General features: G+C 39.7%; 2 protein-coding genes across 4 annotated transcripts in view; both read left to right on the forward strand.

Moving 5' to 3' along the window:
* LOC117344459 overlaps positions 1-10,009 on the forward strand; it is a 49,768-nt gene extending 39,759 nt beyond the window's left edge. Inside the window, exons 7-11 of the mRNA XM_033907204.1 lie at positions 2,208-2,375; positions 2,815-2,921; positions 3,959-4,018; positions 6,261-6,353; positions 9,109-10,009. Of these exons, the coding sequence (XP_033763095.1) occupies positions 2,208-2,375; positions 2,815-2,921; positions 3,959-4,018; positions 6,261-6,353; positions 9,109-9,551 (871 nt within the window). The 3' untranslated portion in view covers positions 9,552-10,009. The remainder of the gene's footprint in view (positions 1-2,207; positions 2,376-2,814; positions 2,922-3,958; positions 4,019-6,260; positions 6,354-9,108) is intronic.
* Positions 10,010-10,995: 986 nt separating this feature from the next.
* On the forward strand, positions 10,996-24,334 carry LOC117344458 (zinc finger protein ZFPM2-like). Of its 3 annotated transcripts, none has more exons than XM_033907201.1 (2): positions 10,996-11,961; positions 17,893-24,334. In XM_033907201.1, the coding sequence occupies exon 2, from the start codon at positions 21,321-21,323 to the stop codon at positions 22,944-22,946; it is 1,626 nt and encodes a 541-aa protein (XP_033763092.1). In that variant the 5' UTR covers positions 10,996-11,961; positions 17,893-21,320; the 3' UTR covers positions 22,947-24,334. All 3 variants share the same exon structure in this region, with proteins under 3 accessions (XP_033763092.1, XP_033763093.1, XP_033763094.1).
* Positions 24,335-24,889: the final 555 nt, after the last annotated feature.

Below are 24,889 nucleotides of genomic sequence, written 5' to 3' on the forward strand. Positions count from 1 at the left end.
TACCAATCAAAGGTTGTTATCCCCTACCAATCAAAGGTTGTTATCCCCCACCAATCAAAGGTTGTTATCCCCTACCAATCAAATGTTGTTATCCCCTACCAATCAAAGGTTGTTATCCCCTACCAATCAAAGGTTGTTATCATCACCTACCAATCAAATGTTGTTATCCCCTACCAATCAAAGGTTGTTATCATCACCTACCAATCAAAGGTTGTTATCATCACCTACCAATCAAAGGTTGTTATCACCTACCAATCAAAGGTTGTTATCCCCTACCAATCAAATGTTGTTATCACCTACCAATCAAATGTTGTTATCCCCTACCAATCAAAGGTTGTTATCATCACCTACCAATCAAAGGTTGTTATCACCTACCAATCAAAGGTTGTTATCACCTACCAATCAAATGTTGTTATCACCTACCAATCAAAGGTTGTTATCCCCTACCAATCAAAGGTTGTTATCCCCTACCAATCAAATGTTGTTATCCCCTACCAATCAAAGGTTGTTATCATCACCTACCAATCAAAGGTTGTTATCACCTACCAATCAAATGTTGTTATCACCTACCAATCAAATGTTGTTATCCCCTACCAATCAAAGGTTGTTATCACCTACCAATCAAAGGTTGTTATCTCCCACCAATCAAAAGTTGTCATCCCCCACCAATCAAAGGTTGGAAGGGAATATATAGGCAGGTTCTGTTAAGGTGTCCCATCATTTGTCCGTCCAGAGAAAGATTTAATTGATATCACTCAGATAAACAAACTCATCAATAAGTTGTATAGTTGTACCTTTTGCTGTGGAGCAGTTTTCATTTCACTATTTCTATGCTGACCGTAAAAACAAGTTGTCAATATCAGTATTTTTAGATCATTACAAATAATTCCATGTCTAGAGTGTTGACATTTCTTCATTACCATGGAAATAATATTTCGCTACTACAAGGAATTAGCGTAAAATTGGTTTCTCTAATTGTTGGCCCAATAGGTAGCTCATCTGTACGTGCAACTGTTGAGCTGGCAAGTCAGTTGAGAGAAACTCATTGGTCGGAACAGATGGATTGCAGTTTTCTTATATTTTATTTTTCATTTTGATAGAACTATTGTACATGGTTGTTATTATGTGCATGTATTTTCTAAGAAGGTTATAAGTTTGTGTACATTTTGTAAGAATTCTAATAATTTAACAGCATCACTAGTTGAGGTTTTTGCATATAAACAGTCAGACCAGTGTATTGTGAACAGTCAGACCAGTGTATTGTGAACAGTTAGGCTATTGTGTTGTGAACAGTCAGGTCAGTGTGTTGTGAACAGTCAGGTCAGTGTGTTGTGAACAGTTAGGTCAGTGTGTTGTGAACAGTTAGGTCAGTGTGTTGTGAACAGTAAGATCAGTGTGTTGTAAACAGACAGGTCAGTGTGTTGTGAACAGTCAGGTCAATGTGTTGTGAACAGTTAGGTCAGTGTGTTGTGAACAGTCAGGTCAGTGTGTTGTGAACAGTTAGGTCAGTGTGTTGTGAACAGTTAGGCTAGTGTGTTGTGAACAGTCAGGTCAGTGTGTTGTGAACAGTTAGGTCAGTGTGTTGTGAACAGTCAGGTCAGTGTGTTGTGAACAGTCAGGTCAGTGTGTTGTGAACAGTTAGGTCAGTGTGTTGTGAACAGTTAGGCTAGTGTGTTGTGAACAATCAGGTCAGTGTGTTGTGAACAGTCAGACCAGTGTGTTGTAAACAGTCAGGTCAGTGTGTTGTGAACAGTTAGGCTAGTGTGTTGTGAACAGTTAGGTCAGTGTGTTGTGAACAGTAAGGTCAGTGTGTTGTAAACAGACAGGTCAGTGTGTTGTGAACAGTCAGGTCAGTGTGTTGTGAACAGTTAGGTCAGTGTGTTGTAAACAGTCAGGTCAGAGTGTTGCATTATGGACAGTCAGGCCATGTTGTTGTCTTTATAGTGGCACACGATTTTTCACATCATCTGATAATACCTACAGGTGCAAAACGTTTAGCTAATTAATTCAAATAATATTTCAGGTAGAGTCAATGATAATTTGCATGCTAATGAAATTACCATAAAAGAAAAATTTCAAAACTGACAATGAGTTTAATTTCAGTGTCATATTTTATATTAATCAATAACATACAATCAATTTCTGGACCATTGTTTGTCATATGCACAATCAAAAGAAATATTGTAACAATAAGACTATTGTTTCAGTCCTCCTAGAACAACTCCAAAGTTGAATCCTGTGACATCAGAAAAGTCAACAACTCCTGTTATTTCTACGACGGGTGCTCTCCCACCTGATCACACTACAGGTCCTGATGTCAGCATGTCAGTTGTACTTTCTACCAGCAAGCCTGATGTTAATGAAGATAAAGGATTGTAAGTATAGAGTTCCTAACCACTACCTCCACCCCAAGTCATCATAAAAGTATAAAGTTTACAGACATGCAGACACGCCCCTCAAGGTCATCATGAAAATAACACAGCCACACCCTTTTGACAACCACAATTAAGTTCATAGAAACGTCTCTCAAGGTCATCATTAAAATATAACAGCTACACCCCATTGACAACCACAATTAAGTTCATAGAAACGCCCCTCAAGGTCATTACGAAAATATAACAGTCACACCCCAATGACAACCACAATTAAGTTAACAGGCATGCCCCTCAAGGTCGACAATTGACAACCACAATAAAGTTATAGACACACCCGTCAAGGTCATCATGAAAATATAAAGGCCACACTCCATTGACAGCTATGTTCACATATTTGAGCTTTTCTTGGTCGATTAAATAAATAATTTTAATGTTACAGGTCTGAGGCAGCAATCATTGGCATTAGTATAGCTAGTGGTATAGCTGTGATTACAGTGATATGTGTAATAGTTTTTTGCTGTTGCAAACACATAAGGAAGGAAAAAGGTTTGTATTATGTTAGATTTAGAATTTTTAATACTTGTTTTCTTAAAGCATTATTCCCTGCCATTGTAGGTTTTGTGTGTATCTCAATCAGAAAAAGGAAATATTATATAATGTCGGGCCTCTCACTATACATATATCAATTGTTGAATCCAATAAGACAGTCATCATTAAAACTGTGACTATTTACATCACAAGATGTCTGTATACAGTCTGGGAGTATTATGTTCATTGATATTAACTACATGTTTATAAGCCGGTGAGGGAGTCAATTCTTTCCCCCTGTAAAAGTTTCCCCAGGGGAAACAATCAGCTAGCCAATTCTCCCCCTAGTTGAAAGTTTCCCCCCAGGGAAAGAATCAGCTAGTCAAATGTTTCCGAAAGGAAATTTTCAGCAGGGGGGAAAGAATGGGCTGCTACACCGGAGTTTACAACACAAATGTAGGGTAGACTAAGGTTGTGATAGATAATGACACGACAGAAGAAGAAAGTTTTTGATGAAATAAAACACGGCCTACTACCATTAGCTGGGAGTGCTATAGACATACTGTAGAGATGTTAGATTTTGCGGGGCAAATATTGTTGTGAATGTACGTGACGAGCTGACTTCTCTAAGCGAAGGTGTTTGTGTCACCTCGTCCCGGAGTTGATGTTCGGCCGTGCGTGACCACTATCGCTGTAGTCTACACCTGGTCACGCTTGTACACGGATGTATTTACATACCTCACTCGCGTGATCGTAGACTACACCTGCCATTGTCAGCAATATAGATATTGAATACATAACCTTGTATATTTGGTCGTCTTTCATGACAATATTTCTAACAAGATACAGGAATTATATTTCATACAACACCCCCTGTAATTATTCCGTAGTAACTTTGTTTCCATATATTTGTGTCTAAATTTAGATATTCGCTTGGAATCAATTTTCGTGCTATATTTGATGATCGCTAACATAGCAAAATTAAATCCCAAGCAAATATTTACAATGCAAATATTTACAACTTAGTATGTCATTTAATTTTAATGTTATTACAGGAACTGTAACAGAGGAAAACACTGGGAGTACTTCTGCTGACCGCGACAAGCCTGATAGCAGTATGTATCCACATTTTAATTAATATTTCATTAAATATCTCTCAATTTTAGCATTTACCATTTTTAGGTCATCTGACTCGAAGGGTCAAGATGACCATATAGCAATCGTGCTCCGTCCATCGTCATCTGCCATCCATCATTAGACTTTTACTTTCAAAATGCTACTCCTCCTTAACACCAAATCGAATTACTACCAAATTTGGTATGAAATATCATGGGGAGAGGGGAAACATTTTATATAAATGAGGCTGGTCTGACCCCTGCGGCTCGAGTGGCGGGCCCCAAAAGGGGAACTTTGGTGAATTTTTCTTTAAGGGTCATCTATATAGCAGAACAATGTTTTATTTCAAATACGAATAAATATCTTAAACTTGCACAAAAATAGTCATATATTATACCAAAATGTTTGTTTGGATACGTAGTATCTTAAAATCACAAATAATTTGATGTAATGATGTTAACCATTTCTTCTATAATGTTACTTTGTGGTAAGTTGTAGCATGGAATAATTCTAAGTCACAAAAATAACAAAACCTGAAAAATAGCCCAGATGTCATGCTCTCAAGTGTCTATAGCACAGGCTAGGAGCATTTGTTTGACTGGATTTGATTTTATGTAGGTATAAACACTTATTTTGTTTTGACCTTGAAATGCAAATGGCGGCTGTGGATGATATTACACAAATATGGCATAAAAATGCTCCTATATCATACTTTTAAGGCATCTGATTATAGTAAGAATGACCTTTGTAAGACAAATTGTCAAACTGGTGAGTTTTGGGCCTTTTTCAGAAATATTTATCTTTTACCCCAAACTCAACGGATGAACATTTTTTCCTAAAAACAGTTTTCCCGTCATGTCTAGACTTCTTTATAGTACATCTCATGAGAGCATTTTTGACATTTGAAATACCTTCTTATACGCCATAATTGTCTGATATTATTCACAACCGCCATTTGCATTTCAAGGTCAAAATAAAATCAGTGTTAATACATATCATAAAGCCAAATCTAGCCAAACCAATGCTCCTATTTTGTGCTTTAGACTCCAGTGAGCAAAACGACATGACTGTTTTGCGCAATAAATGCGATACATATGAGTTAATTATGTCCCCCTGAAACATGCATTTTTCTCATGTTTTGTTGAAAATTAAGTCAAGTTACTTCTATTAAATTGCACCCTAGTGAGGATTTATAGCCTTGTAAAATATCAACTGTTTTGGCTGGATTTGCTGTTTAGATGCCCCTTAAAACCCTACTCCTCCTTTACCCTTGGATGGATTATATCCAAATTTGGTGTGAAACATCATCGGGGGAAGGGCATCATATTCTATATAAATGATACTGGTATGATCCTCTTGGCCAGTGGATTGGGGCTCCAAAAATGGAAACTTTGCTGAAATTTTGCTTTAAAACTTTAGTCCTCCTTTACCCTTGGGTGGATTACAACCAAATTTTATGTGAAACATTTTTGTGGGAGGACAACCCTATTTTACGTAAATGAGGCTGAACAATATATGTTGAACATGAATTTTGCAAAATTAGGTCACTGACCTATTTTTTGAAAAAATGCCACAGATCAATGGAAATTGTATATATTATATTTGTATACATTGGATCCAGATTTTTTCAAAACTAGGTCACAGTGACTTACTTTTCTAAAGATTTCAAAATTAAGTTACTGTGACAATTTTTTTTCAAAAAGAAATGTTATAGGACAATCAAAATTGACATGTGGAATGCTTTTCTTGAATGTTGCGAAATCAGGTCAATATGTGTTTTAAATTTGTCATAGGGAAATCTTTTCGAAAATCTGTCAATCTGTCATTTAAGAATGGCATCCTTATGTATTTGAGTGTTTTGGAGTTAAGATTGTGGTATCCTTCAGTATGTTGGTGAAAACTTTATAATTACCTTAGTAATTTCAGTGATCACTTATTCGTATCTCACAACTATTAGAAGACGTTGTTGTTTTTTGACAAATTGATCAATCAAGAAACCAGTCTATAATTAACATTAATTAACTGGACCATCGTGCTACAATGCCATTGGCCTCAAAGTCACAGTCTCTTTAACTATGAATAGGAAATCTAGAGATACCAAAGTTGAAGATCTCTCGCCATAATTACTGAGCTATCCAGGTTAACGATATATGCCCCATGGGCCTCTTGTTACTTATAACAAAAACAACATGATAATTGATATCAAGTTTGATATGTCATTTAATTTTAATGTTATTACAGATGGCCAAGAAAATACCAACATCAACTATGTGCTCAAAACAGTTCTTGGAGACATTGGGAGTACTTCTGCTGACAGCGACATGCCTGATAGCAGTATGTATCCACATTTTTAATACATATTTCATTAAATATCTCTCAATTTTAGCATTTACCATTTTTAGGTCATCTGACTCAAAGGGTCAAGATGACCATATAGCAATCGTGCTCCGTCCATCGTCATCTGCTATCCATCATTAGACTTTTACTTTCAAAATGCTACTCCTCCTTAACACCAAATTGAATTACTACCAAAGGAGGTGGTGCATGGCGGCCCACGGCCGAATCTTATTTTATGCATGATATTATGATAGACTTTTACCAAATACATGTCATTTTAGACACTAAAACGAAAATTGGCAAATGCTGTATACGCAGCGCCACCTAACATGATTTCTGTAAAAAATGTGTACCCTCCCTTTTAAATTAAATATATTTCTTGTACAAAAGTACTTGATAAATTTCATATTGCATTGATAGTCTCATGTGATGTTATATTTCATAAAAACATGTGTGTTTAGCATGGATTTGTATAATAGGAAGTGTAATTACAGCTTTTTTAGCAAAATTTTCAGTTAAAAATTTACCTTCTTAAAATTTTCTTTTATTCGTTAAGTAGATAAAATGTAATAATCGTTGGAGTACTATCAAATTTTGCTTTTAAAAAACATGTTTGCATATTAATCTTAATACACAACCAAAAAAAATCATCAAAAATTACTGGATAACAAAAGATTTTTGCATACAAAGAAAGGTGATGAAGTAAATTGTATTAAAAAACCAAGGGTTAAAAAGGAGCACCCTGTCTGACACAAGCAGTAAAGTCTGATTGCATTGTTATTTTTGTTGGATTTTTAGCATTTGCCTCTATTTTCAGTACTTTCGGTACTTTGATATGTTGTCCAAAATTGGGGGTGTATGCATTTAACAATAATAAAATCTTGGCATATCCAGTAATTCACCAAATAAATTTGTTTCATTAAATGTTTATGAATATCAATAGATTATTTCTAAAATGAAATTTTGATAGCACTCCATCAATAACTTTGTGGTATTAGACTTTAAATGAAAAGTTAAAAACAATGATTTTCACAAAGAAGACATCAAATTAGGCTGAAATTTAATTTAAGTGTCACGGAGCGTGATGATTCATATACAAAATTAAACCTTAAACAAATGGGGTGAATTTGTTTCACAAATAGGAAATAATAGTATGTTCTATAATAGTTAGTGGTCAAAACATTAGCTTCTTATGCAGTTTGATGGGGAAATAATGAAATCACCAAAAAAAGAATATATACATTGAGGACTTGAAATTAATTCCAACATAATCGGGGATATTATGCTTTTGACAAAAATATGTTTCTGGGAAAAAAATCGCAGTGGGCCGATTTAGCCCTCCTATGCACCACCTCCTTTGGTATGAAACATCATGGGGAGAGGGGGAACATATTTTATATAAATGCGGCTGGTCTGACCCCTGGGGTCTGAGTGGTTGGGCCCCAAAAGTGGAACTTTGGTGAATGTTTGCTTTAAAACCCTACTCCTTGTTTAGCCTTTGAAATTGCATCCAAATTTGGTGAGAAACATCATTGGGGAGGGTGATGATATCTTCTATATATGAGACTGGTGCCATCCCTGGGGACTGAGGCACGGCCCAAAAATGGAAACCCTACTCCTCCTTTACCCTTGGATGGATTATATCCAAATTTGGTGTGAAACATTATTGGGGGAAGGGCATCATATTCTATATAAATGATGCTGGTATGATCCTCTTGGCCAGTGGATTGGGGCTCCAAAAATGGAAACTTTGCTGAAATTTTGCTTTTAAACTTTAGTCCTCCTTTACCCTTGGGTGGATTACAACCAAATTTTATGTGAAACATTTTTTATTGGAGGACAACCCTATTTTATGTAAATGAGACTGGACCGATCACTAGGGACAGGGTGCGGGGCCCAAAAATTGGAACTTTACTAAAGTTTTGCCTTTAAAACCCTACTCTTTCTTAACTTTGAGTGGATTGCAACCTTTGTTGCGAAACATCTGTAGGGGAGACAAATCATATTTTATATATATGAGGCTGGTGTGACCCATGGGGTCCAAGTAGCATGCCCATAAAGGAGAACTTTGGTGTAATTTTGATTTCTTATATAGTGATTCAGTTGTCAGATGACCGTTTAGGGCCACGGCCCTCTTGTTTTGAGATAAAGATTAATTTTTATATCATCTGACCCAAAGAGTCATCGCGCTTCGTCTGTCGTGTGCAGTGGGTAAACTTTTCACATTTCAAAAGTCTTCTCAAGCTCCACTATTGGGATTGATCTGAAACTTGCCTGGAATGATTCTGAGATGGTTCTGACCAAGTGTTGTATTTTTTAGGTCGGTCTGAAATCAAAGTTGGCCACCGTGGCAGCCATCTTAAAAAACACATTCTAAACTTCTTCTCCAGTTTCAATTGGGCCACTGAGCTGGGAAATGGTGAGGGTGTTAAGGAAGGGGAGCCAACAAAGTCTTGTTATGTTTAGTCTTGTAAAAAAACTTTTACAAGGCTGCCACAGTGGCCATTTTGTAACATGATTGCACATTGATGGTTTTTATGAACAACAACTATTTCGAACTTCTCAAGTTCAACCAGTGGGATTCAGCTGATACTTAACAAAAATGATCCTGAGATGGTCAGTCTAAAATCCATGATGGCCGCCATGGCCAACAATGCCACCATACTTGCTACTGAGTACTTATAGTCAGATGACCGTTAAGGCCCATGGGCCTCTTGTTACAATAATAAGATCATAATATTTGTCATTTCAGATGGATCAAAAAATGGAACCGTGAATAATATAACTATCCATATGAATAAAGTAGAAAATGTACAGATAGGTACCAAAACAAAAGTGGATCAATCTGAATCTACCAATTCGGTGGAGGAGGAGGTGGAAATGCAGAGTATCACACCTTTAATACACCAGGAAGCTAGCCGTTCCAGCCGGGAAATGGATGTGAATGTAGATCAGAGTCCTTCAGTACCTGATCTTAACTTATCTGAAGATGGTTCTCCAGAATCAAAACCACTCCTTGGTGGACGTTCAGACACAGACAAATCTGGTACCTTTGGTGTTTATGCAGGGGGGAGAACAATCGATCATGAAACACAAAAGAAAACTGTTGTGTCAGAAAACAGTACTTCAGCTTGTGAACCAAAACAACGAAATGGAGTTGTCTCAGCATCTACAACATTTACCGGTTTTCGCTAACCTGGTCCAAAGGATTGAGTTGAAGTTTGTTTTCATTACTCAATGGGTTCTTGATGGATTTTATGTGAAGGTTCCCTTTGTTTTGGTTTTTCTCCGGGTACTCCAGCTTTCCTCCACCTTCAAAACCTGGCACGTCCTTAAATGACCCTGGCTGTTAATAGGACGTTAAACAAAAACAAGCAAACAAACAAACCCTTTGTTTTGCCAAAAGCAGGTGACATATAGGTATCACTATGTCGGGGGCATTGTTGTCCTCACAGAGGTTTCCATGCAATAACACAAGTTTCCTTGGGCCCCATCAAACTCGAACTTCATGTAGATCTTCCTTACCGCAAGTGTATGAATAGAAAATCGACTTCCATGCAAGTGTGGCTAATATTTTGATATATATTAAATGTGCACTCGTGAAAAATATCAAAATATTAGCCCCACTCGTGAAATATATTTGGTATTACTGAAGACACTGTTAGATATCCTCTATATCTCTTACCCTGGACAGAAATATTCACAGTTTTACTGGTGTGAGATTTTCTTATCTCTTACCCTGGACAGGGATATCCACAGTTTTACTGGGGTGAGATTTCTTATCTCTTACCCTGGACAGGGATATCCACAGTTTTACCAGTGTGAGATTTTCTTATCTCTTACCCTGGACAGGGATATCCACAGTTTTACTGGGGTGAGATTTCTTATCTCTTACCCCGGACAGGGATATCCACAGTTTTACCAGTGTGAGATTTTCTTATCTCTTGTACCCTGGACAGGGATATCCACAGTTTTACTGGGGTGAGATTTCCTTATCTCTTACCCTGGACAGAGATATCCACAGTTTTACCAGTGTGAGATTTCCTTATCTCTTACCCTGGACAGGGATATCCACAGTTTTACTGGGGTGAGATTTCCTTATCTCTTACCCTGGACAGAGATATCCACAGTTTTACCAGTGTGAGATTTCCTTATCTCTTACCCTGGACAGGGATATCCACAGTTTTACTGGGGTGAGATTTCCTTATCTCTTACCCTGGACAGAGATATCCACAGTTTTACTGGGGTGAGATTTCCTTATCTCTTACCCTGGACAGAGATATCCACAGTTTTACTGGGGTGAGATTTCCTTATCTCTTACCCTGGACAGAGATATCCACAGTTTTACGGGGTGAGATTTCCTTATCTCTTACCCTGGACAGAGATATCCACAGTTTTACTGGGGTGAGATTTCCTTATCTCTTACCCTGGACAGGGATATCCACAGTTTTACTGGGGTGAGATTTCCTTATCTCTTACCCTGAACAGGGATATCCACAGTTTTACCAGTGTGAGATTTCCTTATCTCTTACCCTGGACAGGGATATCCACAGTTTTACCAGTGTGAGATTTCCTTATCTCTTACCCTGGACAGGGATATCCACAGTTTTACTGGTGTGAAATTTTCTTATCTCTTACCCTGGACAGGGATATCCACAGTTTTACTGGTGTGAAATTTTCTTATCTCTTACCCTGGACAGCGTTATCAACAATTTTACTGGGGTGAGATTTTCTTATATTATGGTCACCTTATAGTGTTGAGACCAGCTACACATGATCTTTGCACGTTTTCAAAAATTGTATGATGTCACAGCAACAATGCCATGACATCACATTGACAATTCAATCACGTCATGCCAACATTGTCTTGTATTGATGTAACGTCTATATTAGATATTTTCGAGGATAAACAAGGCAAGAGAAAAATTTACCCCCTTGGGAGTAAGACAGAAATTTCAACCTTTGGGGTAAGATTCCCCCTTGGGTTGAGATTCCCCTGTCTTACCACCAAAAGGCTGAAAGATTCTATCAATCTTATATAGACACAGCACTTGGAATGGTATTTTGTTATAAAGTCTAACAATCTGTACACACATAGAGAACTCGGGTGCCTGTGAAGGACCTTTTATATTATATATTTATATATATATTTTATATTTTATAGGTATATTATTTTATGATTATGTCATTAATAATCATGGTTTATAAAACACAAAACTTCTATGCCTTTCTCATAGGGGTTATCTCCCCTTACTCATCCCTTGACATTGTATACTTAGCCTCGCTTTCATTCTTAGGCTGACATGTGTTGCTGAAGCTGTGTGTTTTTAGCTGTCTTTTAACTTAGGAGTATTGTAATGAAAATAGATAACACATACCGATCAGGCATCGTTGTGTATTGTTTACATGTGTTCATCCGGGTCCTGAACTATTCTCGTGCATTCTCCCGCACGCTTGATTATGTAATCCTACCCTTGCATGTAAAACACTTGAATGACTCAGATGGTCTATATCGGAGGGTATAAAAGCCGGCTCTGACAGAACACAAACACTCTGATTTCGGCATCCAAACTGTACAGACAGAAGCGGAGAGACCCTAAGAAAGGTAGCTAGTTATGGAAAGATAGATGTGACCACGGTCTTCTCCTTGATCCATCAACTAATCGTTTTAACACAGAGTGTTTGGCAGAGGCTGATAGGTTAGCGACTACAAATTAGTTGGCGACTACAAGCAGGTAGTCGACGGTCAAGTCAGCAACTACAAGGTAGTCGGCGGGCATGTCAGCGACCATACTATAAGTAGTGTTGGTGGTCAGCAGCAAACACCAGGGGTTAGGTGGCCGATGAAAATACATGGGAACAGTCAGAGCGTATAATCATGTTCGATTACACATATTGCTAGTCACTGAATCCCCGTAGCCGTATAGTCAGCGGTCACACACAGACCGGCGACCAGTAATTATAACTAGCCGTTGTGAGTGGTACGGGACGAGTTATAGTATTAAGATTAAGTGTCAGCGGTCAGACAGACCACTGTATATATAAAACTTATATTTTATGTGTTATATGTTCTCGTTAAATGTTAAAGGCTACCAAATAGTAGTAATATTTGTATATATTTGCATCTGTAGACTAGTCACTAACCAGGATCTATTAGAGGTAGTGACGAACCCATTTGTAAACGTCACAAATTTTGGTGGCAGCGGCGGGATCCTGGTTATTTGACAACTTGTTTGTGACATTTTAGTAGTCTACAGTTTATAAACTGTTGTTGATGTAATAATAATAATAAAAAAAAAATTGTTTGTTACTTATATTCTCTCTGTGATATAATATGGCAGAAGGCTATACCAGTGACCAGTCTGACAGGGAATCAGATAATGGTCTTGACTTTAACAACACAAGTCATATTCATTTTGATTTCTCAACCCCTATCACACAACCCAATATACCGATGCGGAAGCACGCAGTTGTCGACTCTGGGTTTGGAACCAAAGAAAAAGATACTCGTCTAAAACCGGAGAGGTTCTCTCCAGACTATAGTCTTGGATTAAGGGACGAAAGTATACAAAAGTTTGAACAAGAGATTAAAGAGCTCGGAGAACAAATGAAACAGATGCAGGCTAGCAGTCACAATCTATTGTCTCGCACTAAACCAATGACATCTGTACCATGTCCGCTGGGTGTGGATAATGATCACAGACTAGATGGTCACAAATATGACAATGTAACCACCAGAAAAAAAAGAATGAGTAGAGTTGCCAGCAGGAGGGATGCTGAAGAAACAGATGATGAAGTCAGGGACATGTCGACAAAATATAAAAGTAAAATGGTTACCGTGAAAGCGGCAACATATGACGGCACATCTCCATGGGTTGACTTCAAATCACATTTTGATGCTTGTTCTCGAATAAACCGATGGACTGATAATGAGAAAGGTCTCCACTTAGCAGTAGCATTGCGGGGCCAAGCTCAAGGGATACTGGGTGACCTTGACATTCCTAAGCAGCAGGATTATGAGTCGCTAGTCAAAGCCTTGGAGGAGAGGTTTGCTCCCCCAAACCAGACTGAGCTTTATAGGGTTCAGTTAATGGAGAGGCGTCAAAAAGCATCGGAAAGTTTACCAGAACTGGGACAAGCGATTAGACGGCTTGTGAACTTGGCATATCGCACAGTGCCAAATGATGTTAGGGAGACATTGGCTATGCAACAGTTCATTGAAGCACTTGCAGACTCCGAGATGCGCATAAGAATCAAACAGTCGAGGCCTAAGAATTTGACTGAGGCCATACAACTATCGGTTGAATTAGAGGCATACAACCGCTGTGAGAAGAAATCAAAGGAAGGCCAATCATATCTTAGAAATACTAATACTGAAACATCTGAGGGGTCAGAGATGTTAAAACTGCTCCAGGACATGCAGAAAAAGCTAGAGTCTCTGGAAAAGGACGTTGGAAAGATGAAGTCTAGAAGTAGGTCTAATGTGGTCAGGAACAAGAACTGCTTTAACTGTGGTGAGGAGGGACATTTTCGTAGAAATTGTCCCAAGCCTGACAAAAAGAATGACCCTAATAAAAGTCAGAAACAACCAGGGGCCCAGCAGGTGAACACCCATCGTCGACAGAGACAAAAGAAACCAAGAGCTGGCATTGGGTTGTCTACAGCCGTGCAGGAAGCAGGCATGTATATAACTGCCGAAGTTCATGGAACTAAAGTAAACCTATTGGTTGACACAGGGGCAACAGTCACCATCATATCAGAGCGAGTGTTTGATAAAATTACAGAATCAGCTAAACCTCGCCTGAGTAGAGTTCACCAAGATGTTTTAACAGCTAGTGGTGAGAAACTTGAGGTCAAGGGCAAAGGGAGTTTTGTCATCCGGCTTAATAAGACAAAAGACATTTATGTGGAAGCAATTATTGCTAAGATTAATACCGATGGTATTCTGGGTCTAGACATAATGCAGGAGAGAAATGGGTCTCTTGATTTCAAGAAAGGTGTTCTCACACTTGATGATGTAACGGTACCGACATTCTACGAGGGTGCTATGGGTTGCTACCGACTTTCACTTACAGAGAAGGTAACCATTCCTGCCAACAGTGAGGTCGTGGTCCAAGGGAAGGTATGTTTACCAGAAGGTGAAACAGCCAGCAAACTACTTCTAGTTGAGAAACCAGCGACTTTTCTGAAGACAGAGAGAGCATTAGTCGCTAGGGCACTTGTGCAGTATGATACTACGGTGCCTGTAAGATTAATGAATCTGGGCAACGAGAGTCAACAATTTTACCCAGGGACAACGATTGCTCAGGTCAGCACTATTGAAGGTGTAATGGGAACCGTCGACGAACCGACACCTAACAAAGTAGCTGGACTTAGGGCAGATATCCAAACATTGTTGAATGACTCCAAAAATAATCTTACAACAGATCAATACAACGCTGGGTATGAATTGCTGCTAAAACATCAGAACCTGTTTGCCGTTACTGACGACGATCTGGGTAGAACAGATTTGATTCAACATAAGATCAACACTGGGGGTGCCAAACCCATAAAACAGCCAGTAAGAAGAGTGCCAGGCAATCTTGGTCCCGAGATTGATAGACAAGTAAAGGATATGCTTGACAGAGGGATCATACAGAAATCCTCCAGTCCATGGAGTTCTGGGATCGTCCTCGTGAAAAAGAAGGACGGGAGCTTACGATTTTGCGTGGATTATCGACAGCTGAATGCTGTTAGCATTCCGGATGCGTATCCACTTCCACGTATTGACGAGGCTCTTGATCAAATGTCAGGTTGCTCGTGGTTCTCAACACTCGACCTAAACTCCGGTTATTGGCAGGTTGATTTGGCTCCTGAAGATCGCCAGAAGACTGCATTTGCGACAAGAACAGGTCTTTATGAGTTCACGGTCATGCCTTTTGGTCTAGCGTCAGCTCCTGCGACATTCGAGAGACTGATGGAAACGGTACTAGCAGGTTTACAGTGGCAGACCTGTTTAATTTACCTAGACGATATAATCGTGACCGGGAAGACATTTGAAGACATGATTGAGAATCTGCAACAAGTGTTCAAACGCTTACAAGAAGCTGGATTAAAGCTAAAGGCGAGAAAATGTTGTCTGTTTGCCAAAGAAGTCATTTACCTTGGCCACAAGATCTCGGAGGAAGGTATCTCCACCGACCCAGATAAGGTGAAGAAAGTTGCGGAGTGGCCAGTCCCAGTCAACATCAAACAACTGCGGTCATTCCTGGGGTTCTGTAGTTATTACAGAAAGTTTGTCAGAAACTTTTCTGTGATTGCGAAATGCCTACACAAGCTGACAGAAAAGGGACGGAAATTTGATTGGACACCTCAGTGTCAGGAAGCGTATGAGATTCTGAAAAGAGAATTGACAAGTGCAAAAACTCTGGCCCACCCTGATTTTAGTAAAGAGTTCATACTCGACACCGATGCGAGTCATGAAGCTATTGGGGCTGCACTATCACAGGAAATTGATGGCATAGAGAGACCCATAGCATTTGCAGGACGAACATTGACCAAGGCAGAGAGGAAGTATTGCGTAACGCGTAAAGAGTTACTGGCTGTCGTCAATTTCACAAAATACTTCCGGCATTATCTGTATGGCAGAAAGTTTACTGTCAGAACAGACCACAGTTCGCTCAGATGGTTGCTAAATTTCAAAGACCCAGAGGGCCAGATGGCAAGATGGCTTCAGGTGTTAAGCTCATATGACATGCACATCATTCATCGACCAGGGAAGCAACATCAGAATGCCGATGGACTGAGCAGGATCCCTTGTCGTCAATGCAACTTTGACCCAGACTGGGAACTGAAGGCAGACAATCGAGCAACTGAATCTACAGCTCAGATAGTGAGGAGCATAGACACTTGTAAATCTGATGAAAAAGAAAAACGTGAGAAAACCCTGAGCGAAAAACAAGAGGAAGATGATGACTTAGGTCTGGTTATTGACTGGGTCAAGAAAGGGGAAAGACCTGGGTATAAGTCCATAGGTGGCAGAAACAAAACAGTGAAATCCCTATGGTCACAGTTTGAAATACTGTCCATTCAAGATGATCTATTGGTGAGAAAAACACAAAAAGGAGTAGTTCATATCATAGTTCCTAGAAACGAACGTCGCACAATCCTTGGTCATGCCCATGATAACAAGACAGCTGCTCATCTGGGAACAAGAAAGACTCTTGCCAAGATCCGCCAACAGTATTACTGGCCTGGGATACAAGATGATATCAAACGATATGTCACTGGTTGCACGATGTGTGCTAAGAGCAAGAACATGACAAAAACCAAGAGAGCACCTATGCAGATAACTGAATCGGGATACCCAATGGAGCGCATAGCTATGGACATTCTGTGCGAATTGCCGGAGACCGATGATGGCAACAGGCACATCTTGGTTATCTCCGACTACTACACAAAGTGGACAGAAAGTTTTCCAATGCAAAACATGAACGCAGAGACCGTAGCACGCATACTGGTAGAAGAAGTCGTCTGTCGATTCGGAGTCCCCAGTATTATCCATTCAGATCAGGGCTCTCAGTTTGAGAGTGCATTGTTTCGGGAAATGTGTCGTATACTGCAAATTCAAAAGACCCGTACCACTCCCTACCACCCGCAGTCAGATGGTATGGTTGAGCGGTTCAATAAGACACTGGTTACCATGTTGAGGGCATTTGTGAATGAGCGACACACTGACTGGGACAGACACTTGCCATATGTCATGATGGCATATCGGTCAACCGAACATGAGACCACTTCCAATTCCCCAAACTTCATGATGCTTGGAAGAGAAACTTCTACTCCACTAGATCTACAATACTCAATGCCACGAAATCTGAAAGCATTACCACAGAATACATGGGCGTGGGAGCTACAGGAAAAGATGGAAGACGCACATCAGTTAGTCAGAGAAAGTGTAAAGGGACGAATGCTTAGACAGAAGAAGCTTCATGATCAGAAACTCTCCTGGCAACCATTCAAAGCTGGTGATGATGTATTCGTTTTCTTTCCCAACGTCAAGACAGGACAAAGTTCAAAGCTAGCCTGTCGCTGGAAGGGTCCATTCCGAGTGATATCAAAACTCACTGACGTCACATATCGTGTACGCTGTGGGCGAAAAGGGAAGCTACAAGTAATTCATGTAGACCGCATGAAGCCAAAAAAGGTTCAGATGCTCAGGAATGAGAATGCAGAGGATTTTGCAAAAGTTAAAGAGCAACAGACTCAGGTTGACGAGAGTTGTTTCGAGAGCAAGCAAGTTGATGACAGTAGAAGTGATTGGTGTGAGGAGAGTGCTACTTTCAAAGAGAGTGAAAACGAGTCTGGGAGAGACCTTAAGAATATTAGTTCTAAGAATATAGAAACTAACCCAAAACAGGGTCGCAGACATAGGAAAGCACCTGCCAAACACTCTGACTATATTTTGTACTAGTCTATGTCTTGAGATGTTTTATCATAAAATACCTGTATCACATGAAGAAGATATACCACTAATCAAAGCTTTTGGTACTTTCAGAGAATGGTAAACACAAAGACGACCCCAATGAAGGCATGTCCTATGTGCAAGTTCAGAACCGCTGGAACAGAAGAGCTCAGGGAGCATCTTGTGATGTGTGGTCTGAAACACTCTGAAAAGAATGCATTTGCCTGTACTCATTGTAATTTCACGACTACAAAGCAAGTATACCTTACTCGTCATGAGAAAAGACATATCGAAGAGAAGGGTATGGACAAAAACAGCCAACCTGAGACCGTCCATGTGTCTAATCTACCAGAGGATAAGCAGACCGCAGGATCCAGTGACAGCTCAAGCAGCTCCAGTAGTGATAGTGACGATGGGTCGGATGATGATTCCTATCCTTCGCCTAAGGAAACAGAAGATTGGCAAAAGCAGGACCCTGGGAGCTTACTGTCTGAGGAGTCGGAGAAAGAAACTACTGAGCCAGTTGTCCCATCTGACAACAGACCTTCAACCTCAGCTACAGCAGTGGCCACAAATCCTGTACCCCCGCATGATTCTTTGATGGGTCGGGTGATCAGGAAATCAACAAAACCTACACTGCCATTTCATAAGAAGAGAATAGCAGAACAAAGTGGTGAACCAGGCAAAAGGCTACGTGCCACAGATCTGCGACATGTCATCCCGAAACCAGTAACTCTGGATCATCCCACGAAGCGACATACGAGTACGGTTAGTCGACGTTTTGTTAGTGTTGGAGTCCAGACGGAGCCCGCCATGAACAAAACTAAGCGGACAGTCACGACCACTTGTCGATATCATGAGGCAGGCAAGCAAGTGAAACAAACCACGGTAGATGAAACCTACTTTTATTTGGATACCTTCACTGGAAATAGAGAATAGGCTAGATGCCCACAACGTTTGGACGGACCTCACTTAAACGAAGTGTCCGTACACTAGTGTTTCAACACTGCTGGATTAATAAAGAAAGTTTATTTGTTTTGTAAATAATTGTTTTCCTTTGGTTCTTTGATTTCGTTCTAACATAATTAAGAAGCATGGAAGCTTCAACCTCGAAGGCGTGGGTAGTGTAATGAAAATAGATAACACATACCGATCAGGCATCGTTGTGTATTGTTTACATGTGTTCATCCGGGTCCTGAACTATTCTCGTGCATTCTCCCGCACGCTTGATTATGTAATCCTACCCTTGCATGTAAAACACTTGAATGACTCAGATGGTCTATATCGGAGGGTATAAAAGCCGGCTCTGACAGAACACAAACACTCTGATTTCGGCATCCAAACTGTACAGACAGAAGCGGAGAGACCCTAAGAAAGGTAGCTAGTTATGGAAAGATAGATGTGACCACGGTCTTCTCCTTGATCCATCAACTAATCGTTTTAACACAGAGTGTTTGGCAGAGGCTGATAGGTTAGCGACTACAAATTAGTTGGCGACTACAAGCAGGTAGTCGACGGTCAAGTCAGCAACTACAAGGTAGTCGGCGGGCATGTCAGCGACCATACTATAAGTAGTGTTGGTGGTCAGCAGCAAACACCAGGGGTTAGGTGGCCGATGAAAATACATGGGAACAGTCAGAGCGTATAATCATGTTCGATTACACATATTGCTAGTCACTGAATCCCCGTAGCCGTATAGTCAGCGGTCACACACAGACCGGCGACCAGTAATTATAACTAGCCGTTGTGAGTGGTACGGGACGAGTTATAGTATTAAGATTAAGTGTCAGCGGTCAGACAGACCACTGTATATATAAAACTTATATTTTATGTGTTATATGTTCTCGTTAAATGTTAAAGGCTACCAAATAGTAGTAATATTTGTATATATTTGCATCTGTAGACTAGTCACTAACCAGGATCTATTAGAGGTAGTGACGAACCCATTTGTAAACGTCACAGTATCAGTTTTTGCTGGGATCTAACACTAGACTAAAATGACTTTTTATGGACTTATTTCGACATACGTGTGTCACACGTTTGCTCCTGAAGAGTTTTAAATTCACGAAAATTTTGGTGCTGATTTTTTTTTCAAAATGGCGGAACGACAGACAAGAAAAAGACGTAGATTAAACCAACACGAGATATCTTCCCAGCCGTATTTGACTAACAGTGAAATGAAGGATGCACTTAAAGATGCAGGGATAATAATATCTGGCAATCTTAATCACAAAGATTTGCAGAAGATATATGACGACAACGTCAGAAACACGAACAGATCAAGAGTCAGAAACGTTACAAGAACTGTCGCTAGCAGTGAAATTGACACTATGCCTAACAGGGAACAATCTGCTACGACTGATTTATTTAGCAGTGATAACACGCACAGCGATCGTGGAAGTCAACTGATTTCTTTAGAATCGGACGCAATTTTCGGGACTAACACTACCGAGGAGAGCGCGCATGCATCCCGCGTGGTCCCGATTGCGCAACCTCAGACTTCGCAGAGTACATCCGCTTCCGGTATCAACACTCACAACATGGAGACCATGCTGCTGAATACTATCAAATTGTGTCAACAATCGATGGAAACTATGAAACAATTTGCCAAATCAACAGCAACAAGCTCTAATTCACAAGAGTTCACGCTACAATCAGCTTATGAGGCACAAGCTCATATAGCTCCAGCACCGACTACATCTCCGCCAAGTCAACCATCAGTCTCAGGTCAGTCAGCTAACTTTTCATCTACTGGTATTCAAGCAGCATCAATTTCCATAACCGATATGGTTCACCCAGACGTCAGAATTCAAATTCTAGCAGGCAAAGATATAAACCTGAACACGTTATTAATTCCAAATTTTGAGCCCAACAAACGTTCCAAAGACATCGATGAACAACTGCAAAGAAACCTCACTTTAGATGAATTCGTTGTAGCGTTTGGTCGTTTTAAACGAATCATGACTTCAGGCTTCCCAAATCGTTCACAAGAGCTTGATGATTACATGGCACATATAATCGAAACGGCCAACGTGTGGCCTGACAAGTTCTACGAATATCACAAGATGTTCAGTGCCAAATGTGCTATCGTGCTGCATCAACGGAACCAGAAAATTGATTGGTCGTACGGCGATCCTTCACTTCGACAGATAGTGTGTGCCGGCTCAAAAGTAAAATGTTGTGATTTTTGTAAATCCACAACACATGTGTCATCTATGTGTGTTACAAAGCAGTCTGTCCAGGCTAAAGGTAAAGTGGACCGAAACCACAGAAATGACGTACTGGGACGAGAGATTGTTTTTCAAAACGGAGCCCAAATTTGTAACAATTTCAACAGCCCGCGCAGCTGTTCCAGACCCAATTGTAACTTCTTGCATGTTTGTAAAGGCTGCAAATCCAATAATCATGGAAAAAATTCCTGTCCTAACAAAACAAACAATGACCAGCCTGCTAAGACCGATACCCGTGCAGACCAAAACAAACGCAGGTCTCAATGACTACCTGTTTCCAATGCGTTCCCTATGTTTACACAGACAGCTTCAACTCCAATTTCAGTGCAAACACTGCGACATGAATTACGCTCACATCCAGACAAGGCTTTCATTTCAAATTTATGTGACAGACTACAGGTTGGTTTTGATACAAAGGTATCTAGCACAGACTTACCAACTTACGAATGCCGTAATCTTTTATCTGCTCGTAATAATCAAGATACCGTCTCAAATCTTTTGCAGGAGGAAGTTTCCAAAGGATTTATGTATGGCCCTTTTCAATCACCGCCATTTGTACCGTATCGTGTTAGTCCGTTGGGCTTAGCCACACACAAGTATTCTGGTAAACAACGTCTCATTATAGACTTGTCATCGCCACATAATAACAATGCGCACACCAGTATAAATGATTTGATTGATAAAGATCTGTGCTCTCTCTCTTATGTGACTATAGACGACGCTATCGCCATTATTAAACACAAAGGGAAGCATGCTGCCATGTGTAAGGCAGACATTACAGACGCCTTCAAACAAATTCCAATTCATCCAAGTCAGTGGCACCTTTTCTGTGTTAAATGGAATAACAGCTACTATCATTACGTGCGTCTTCCTTTCGGTTCACGGTCCAGCCCCAAGATTTTTGACCAACTATCTCAGGCAATAGTGTGGATAGCTGTCAACAATTACGGCATCAGTAATATGTTACATTTGTTGGACGATTTTTTGACAGTCGATGATCCTTCCCATGACAGTGACAGGACTATGGCTTTGATCACTATGATATTTAATAAACTTCAGATTCCACTGTCAAAAAAGAAAACTATTGGACCTACCTGCATTATTGAGTACCTCGGAATTATTTTAGATTCCAACAAGATGGAAGCTAGGTTGCCATTAGATAAGGTCTACAGGATCACCGAATTTATAACTGACATCCTTAGTAGGAAATCTTGCACTAGAAAAGAATTAGAACAGCTTCTAGGTCATTTGAACTTTGCTATGAGAGTTATATTACCGGGTCGTGCTTTCGTTTCCTACCTTTATAGACTCATGTCTTCTGTCAAAGAAAGTTATTTTTTCGTGCATTTGACAAGTGATTGTAAAGACGACCTCTATATGTGGTTAAACTTTCTAGAGAAGTGGAATGGCGTGTCTCTTTTTTACGAGCCTTCCATTACGATTGCTGCAGATTTCTCTCTGTTCACGGACGCTGCTTCTACCAAAGGGTTTGGTGGTTTCTTTAAGGGCAGATGGTTTTCTGAGAAATGGCCATGTAATCTGCCCGACATATCTGACAATTCTCTCTCCATGGCTTTTTTAGAGTTATACCCTATCGTGGTCGCAGCCATTCTGTGGGGAAACGAGTGGTCTTGTAAACGCATTAAGTTTTACTGTGATAACCAAGCAACAGTTCATATTATTACCAAAGGTAGATCAAAAGACCCCACAATCACGAAACTCATGCGAACTCTTACTATGTGTGCTGCAAACAGCAATTTCGCCGTCTATAGTGAATATTATCCAGGTGTTAAGAACAATATTGCTGACGCTCTATCTCGGTTTCAGATATCCAGATTCAGGGAGTTAGCACCAACTGCAGACCTGTACCCGACACAATGTCCTCCACTGGACGAGATTCTTTGGAGAAGAAGTTAGACGATTTGTGGCAACATGCAGTATCGGATAGGACTCGTTATCAGTATGACATAGGCGTCAAAACCTATTTCCGTTTCCTTCAACTATATGGTAATTCATGGCTACCCTGCAGCATGCCACCAGTGAATGAACAATTGCTGTTACGGTTTTGTACTTATTGTAGTGAATGTATTGAGCTCAGCCACTCGACTATTAAACTGTATCTGTGTGGCGTTCGTTTCTACTACGTGAGACACTGGGGTTTCCATCCCTTAGAGAAACCAAACGGTCAAACACTTACCGGCTTGTATACATTATTAAATGCAATCAAAAAGAAGCAAGTGTGCAAAACCAAAAGAACTCGCCTACCTATAACAGCGAACATTTTATGTCACATGTGCTCTCTACTCGATAGTAGTGTGTTCTCCTATTTCATTGACAGTATGTTGAAATCAGCCTGTCTTATTGCCTTTTTCGGCTTTTTGCGTTGTGGAGAGTTTACCCATCTCAGTCATTTTGACCCGAACTCTAACTTGTGTATTGGTGACGTCATCCTACTCGAAGATAAACTTGAGTTAACCCTGAGAAAATCTAAAACAGACCCTTTTAGACAAGGGGTCACTATACACATTTACGCAAATAACACTAACATTTGTCCAGTATCTGCCACTAAGCAGTATTTATGTCTTAGAAGAGGGGTAGTTGTAAATGCTTGTCAATCATTTTTTGTTAATGGTCAGGGACAGCCTCTGTCAAGAGCCTTTTTCATATTACATGTGAAAAGCTTGCTCAGTAAAATAGGTTTAGATGCCAATTTGTACAATGGTCACTCCTTTAGGTCCGGAGCCGCTACATCCTCTCATATGGCTCGTCTCGAAGATCATTTGATCCAAACTCTAGGTCGATGGACATCAGACTGCTATACTCGCTACATTCACACTTCAAAAAATGTCCTTCAAAATGCACAAAAACAAATATGCGACACCAGATTCTCTAAGTAAACATCTGGGATATATCATTTACGGAGATTCTGGCCATGATCAGTCCTTTTACAACCCATTTGTGTTATATGTACTGACAGACATGGAGAGACCAAAATTTTTGTTTTTCATACTTTAAACTTGGGGACTACAGCTGATAACATCTGTATTTGGAAATTATCTTCAACTTATTAATAGTTTCATCAATATCCCCAAGTTTGTTCTATGTTTAGGGGGTAGTTTTTGTTTCTGCATCATTTGATAATGTTTATAAATATGTTTTCAAATACTCTTTTTGTAATGCAATACTTAAACAATAGGAGTAACATTTTTCAATGTACATCAGTTTTAATTTGCATTACACTTGTTTATGTTTCATTGAGCTGTAAGTCCCCATTGCCAAGTTTAATAAATGTATATATGTTTTAATTCAAGTTTTGAGTTATTTATAAAATAAGAAATTTTTAGGTGCTGTGGAATGGCCACTTCAAGTGATCATCACCAAATTTTGCTAGACCAAATTCATTCAAAACTCTCTGGGAATAAAACTATCACTTATTTCTATGATCAATCCTGATGAGTTCAGGATGGGTCTAGAAATAATTCTTCCAAAAAAATCTTACAACACACTGGATGATCCTGTTTGAAGACATCTGTTTAAGATAAATTTATTGTAGAAAAACTGTTAAAATCCTGCACAATGACCTGTTTTAACCCTGAGTAATCCAAACTTTTTTCTCTGCCAATTATTACGCTTGCTGCCTGGCTTTTGCAAGGGGAGGTAACTCGTACGCACTCGAGTTGATGCAACATAAGAAAGTCACCTCAAGCTCATTGGCTGATAAAAATGGCCCTCACCCATCGAATACTGTTTTTGGTCTCGGATTTTCCAATAAGAAATCTTTAAGTGAAATTTACATTTGATACTTAAAATGAAAGTAGAATACTTCTGATTGATTTGTCAATTCCAAGAAAAAGGCCACA

Source organism: Pecten maximus, chromosome 16 (genome assembly GCF_902652985.1).
Source record: "Pecten maximus chromosome 16, xPecMax1.1, whole genome shotgun sequence".
Lineage (NCBI taxonomy): Eukaryota > Metazoa > Mollusca > Bivalvia > Pectinida > Pectinidae > Pecten > Pecten maximus.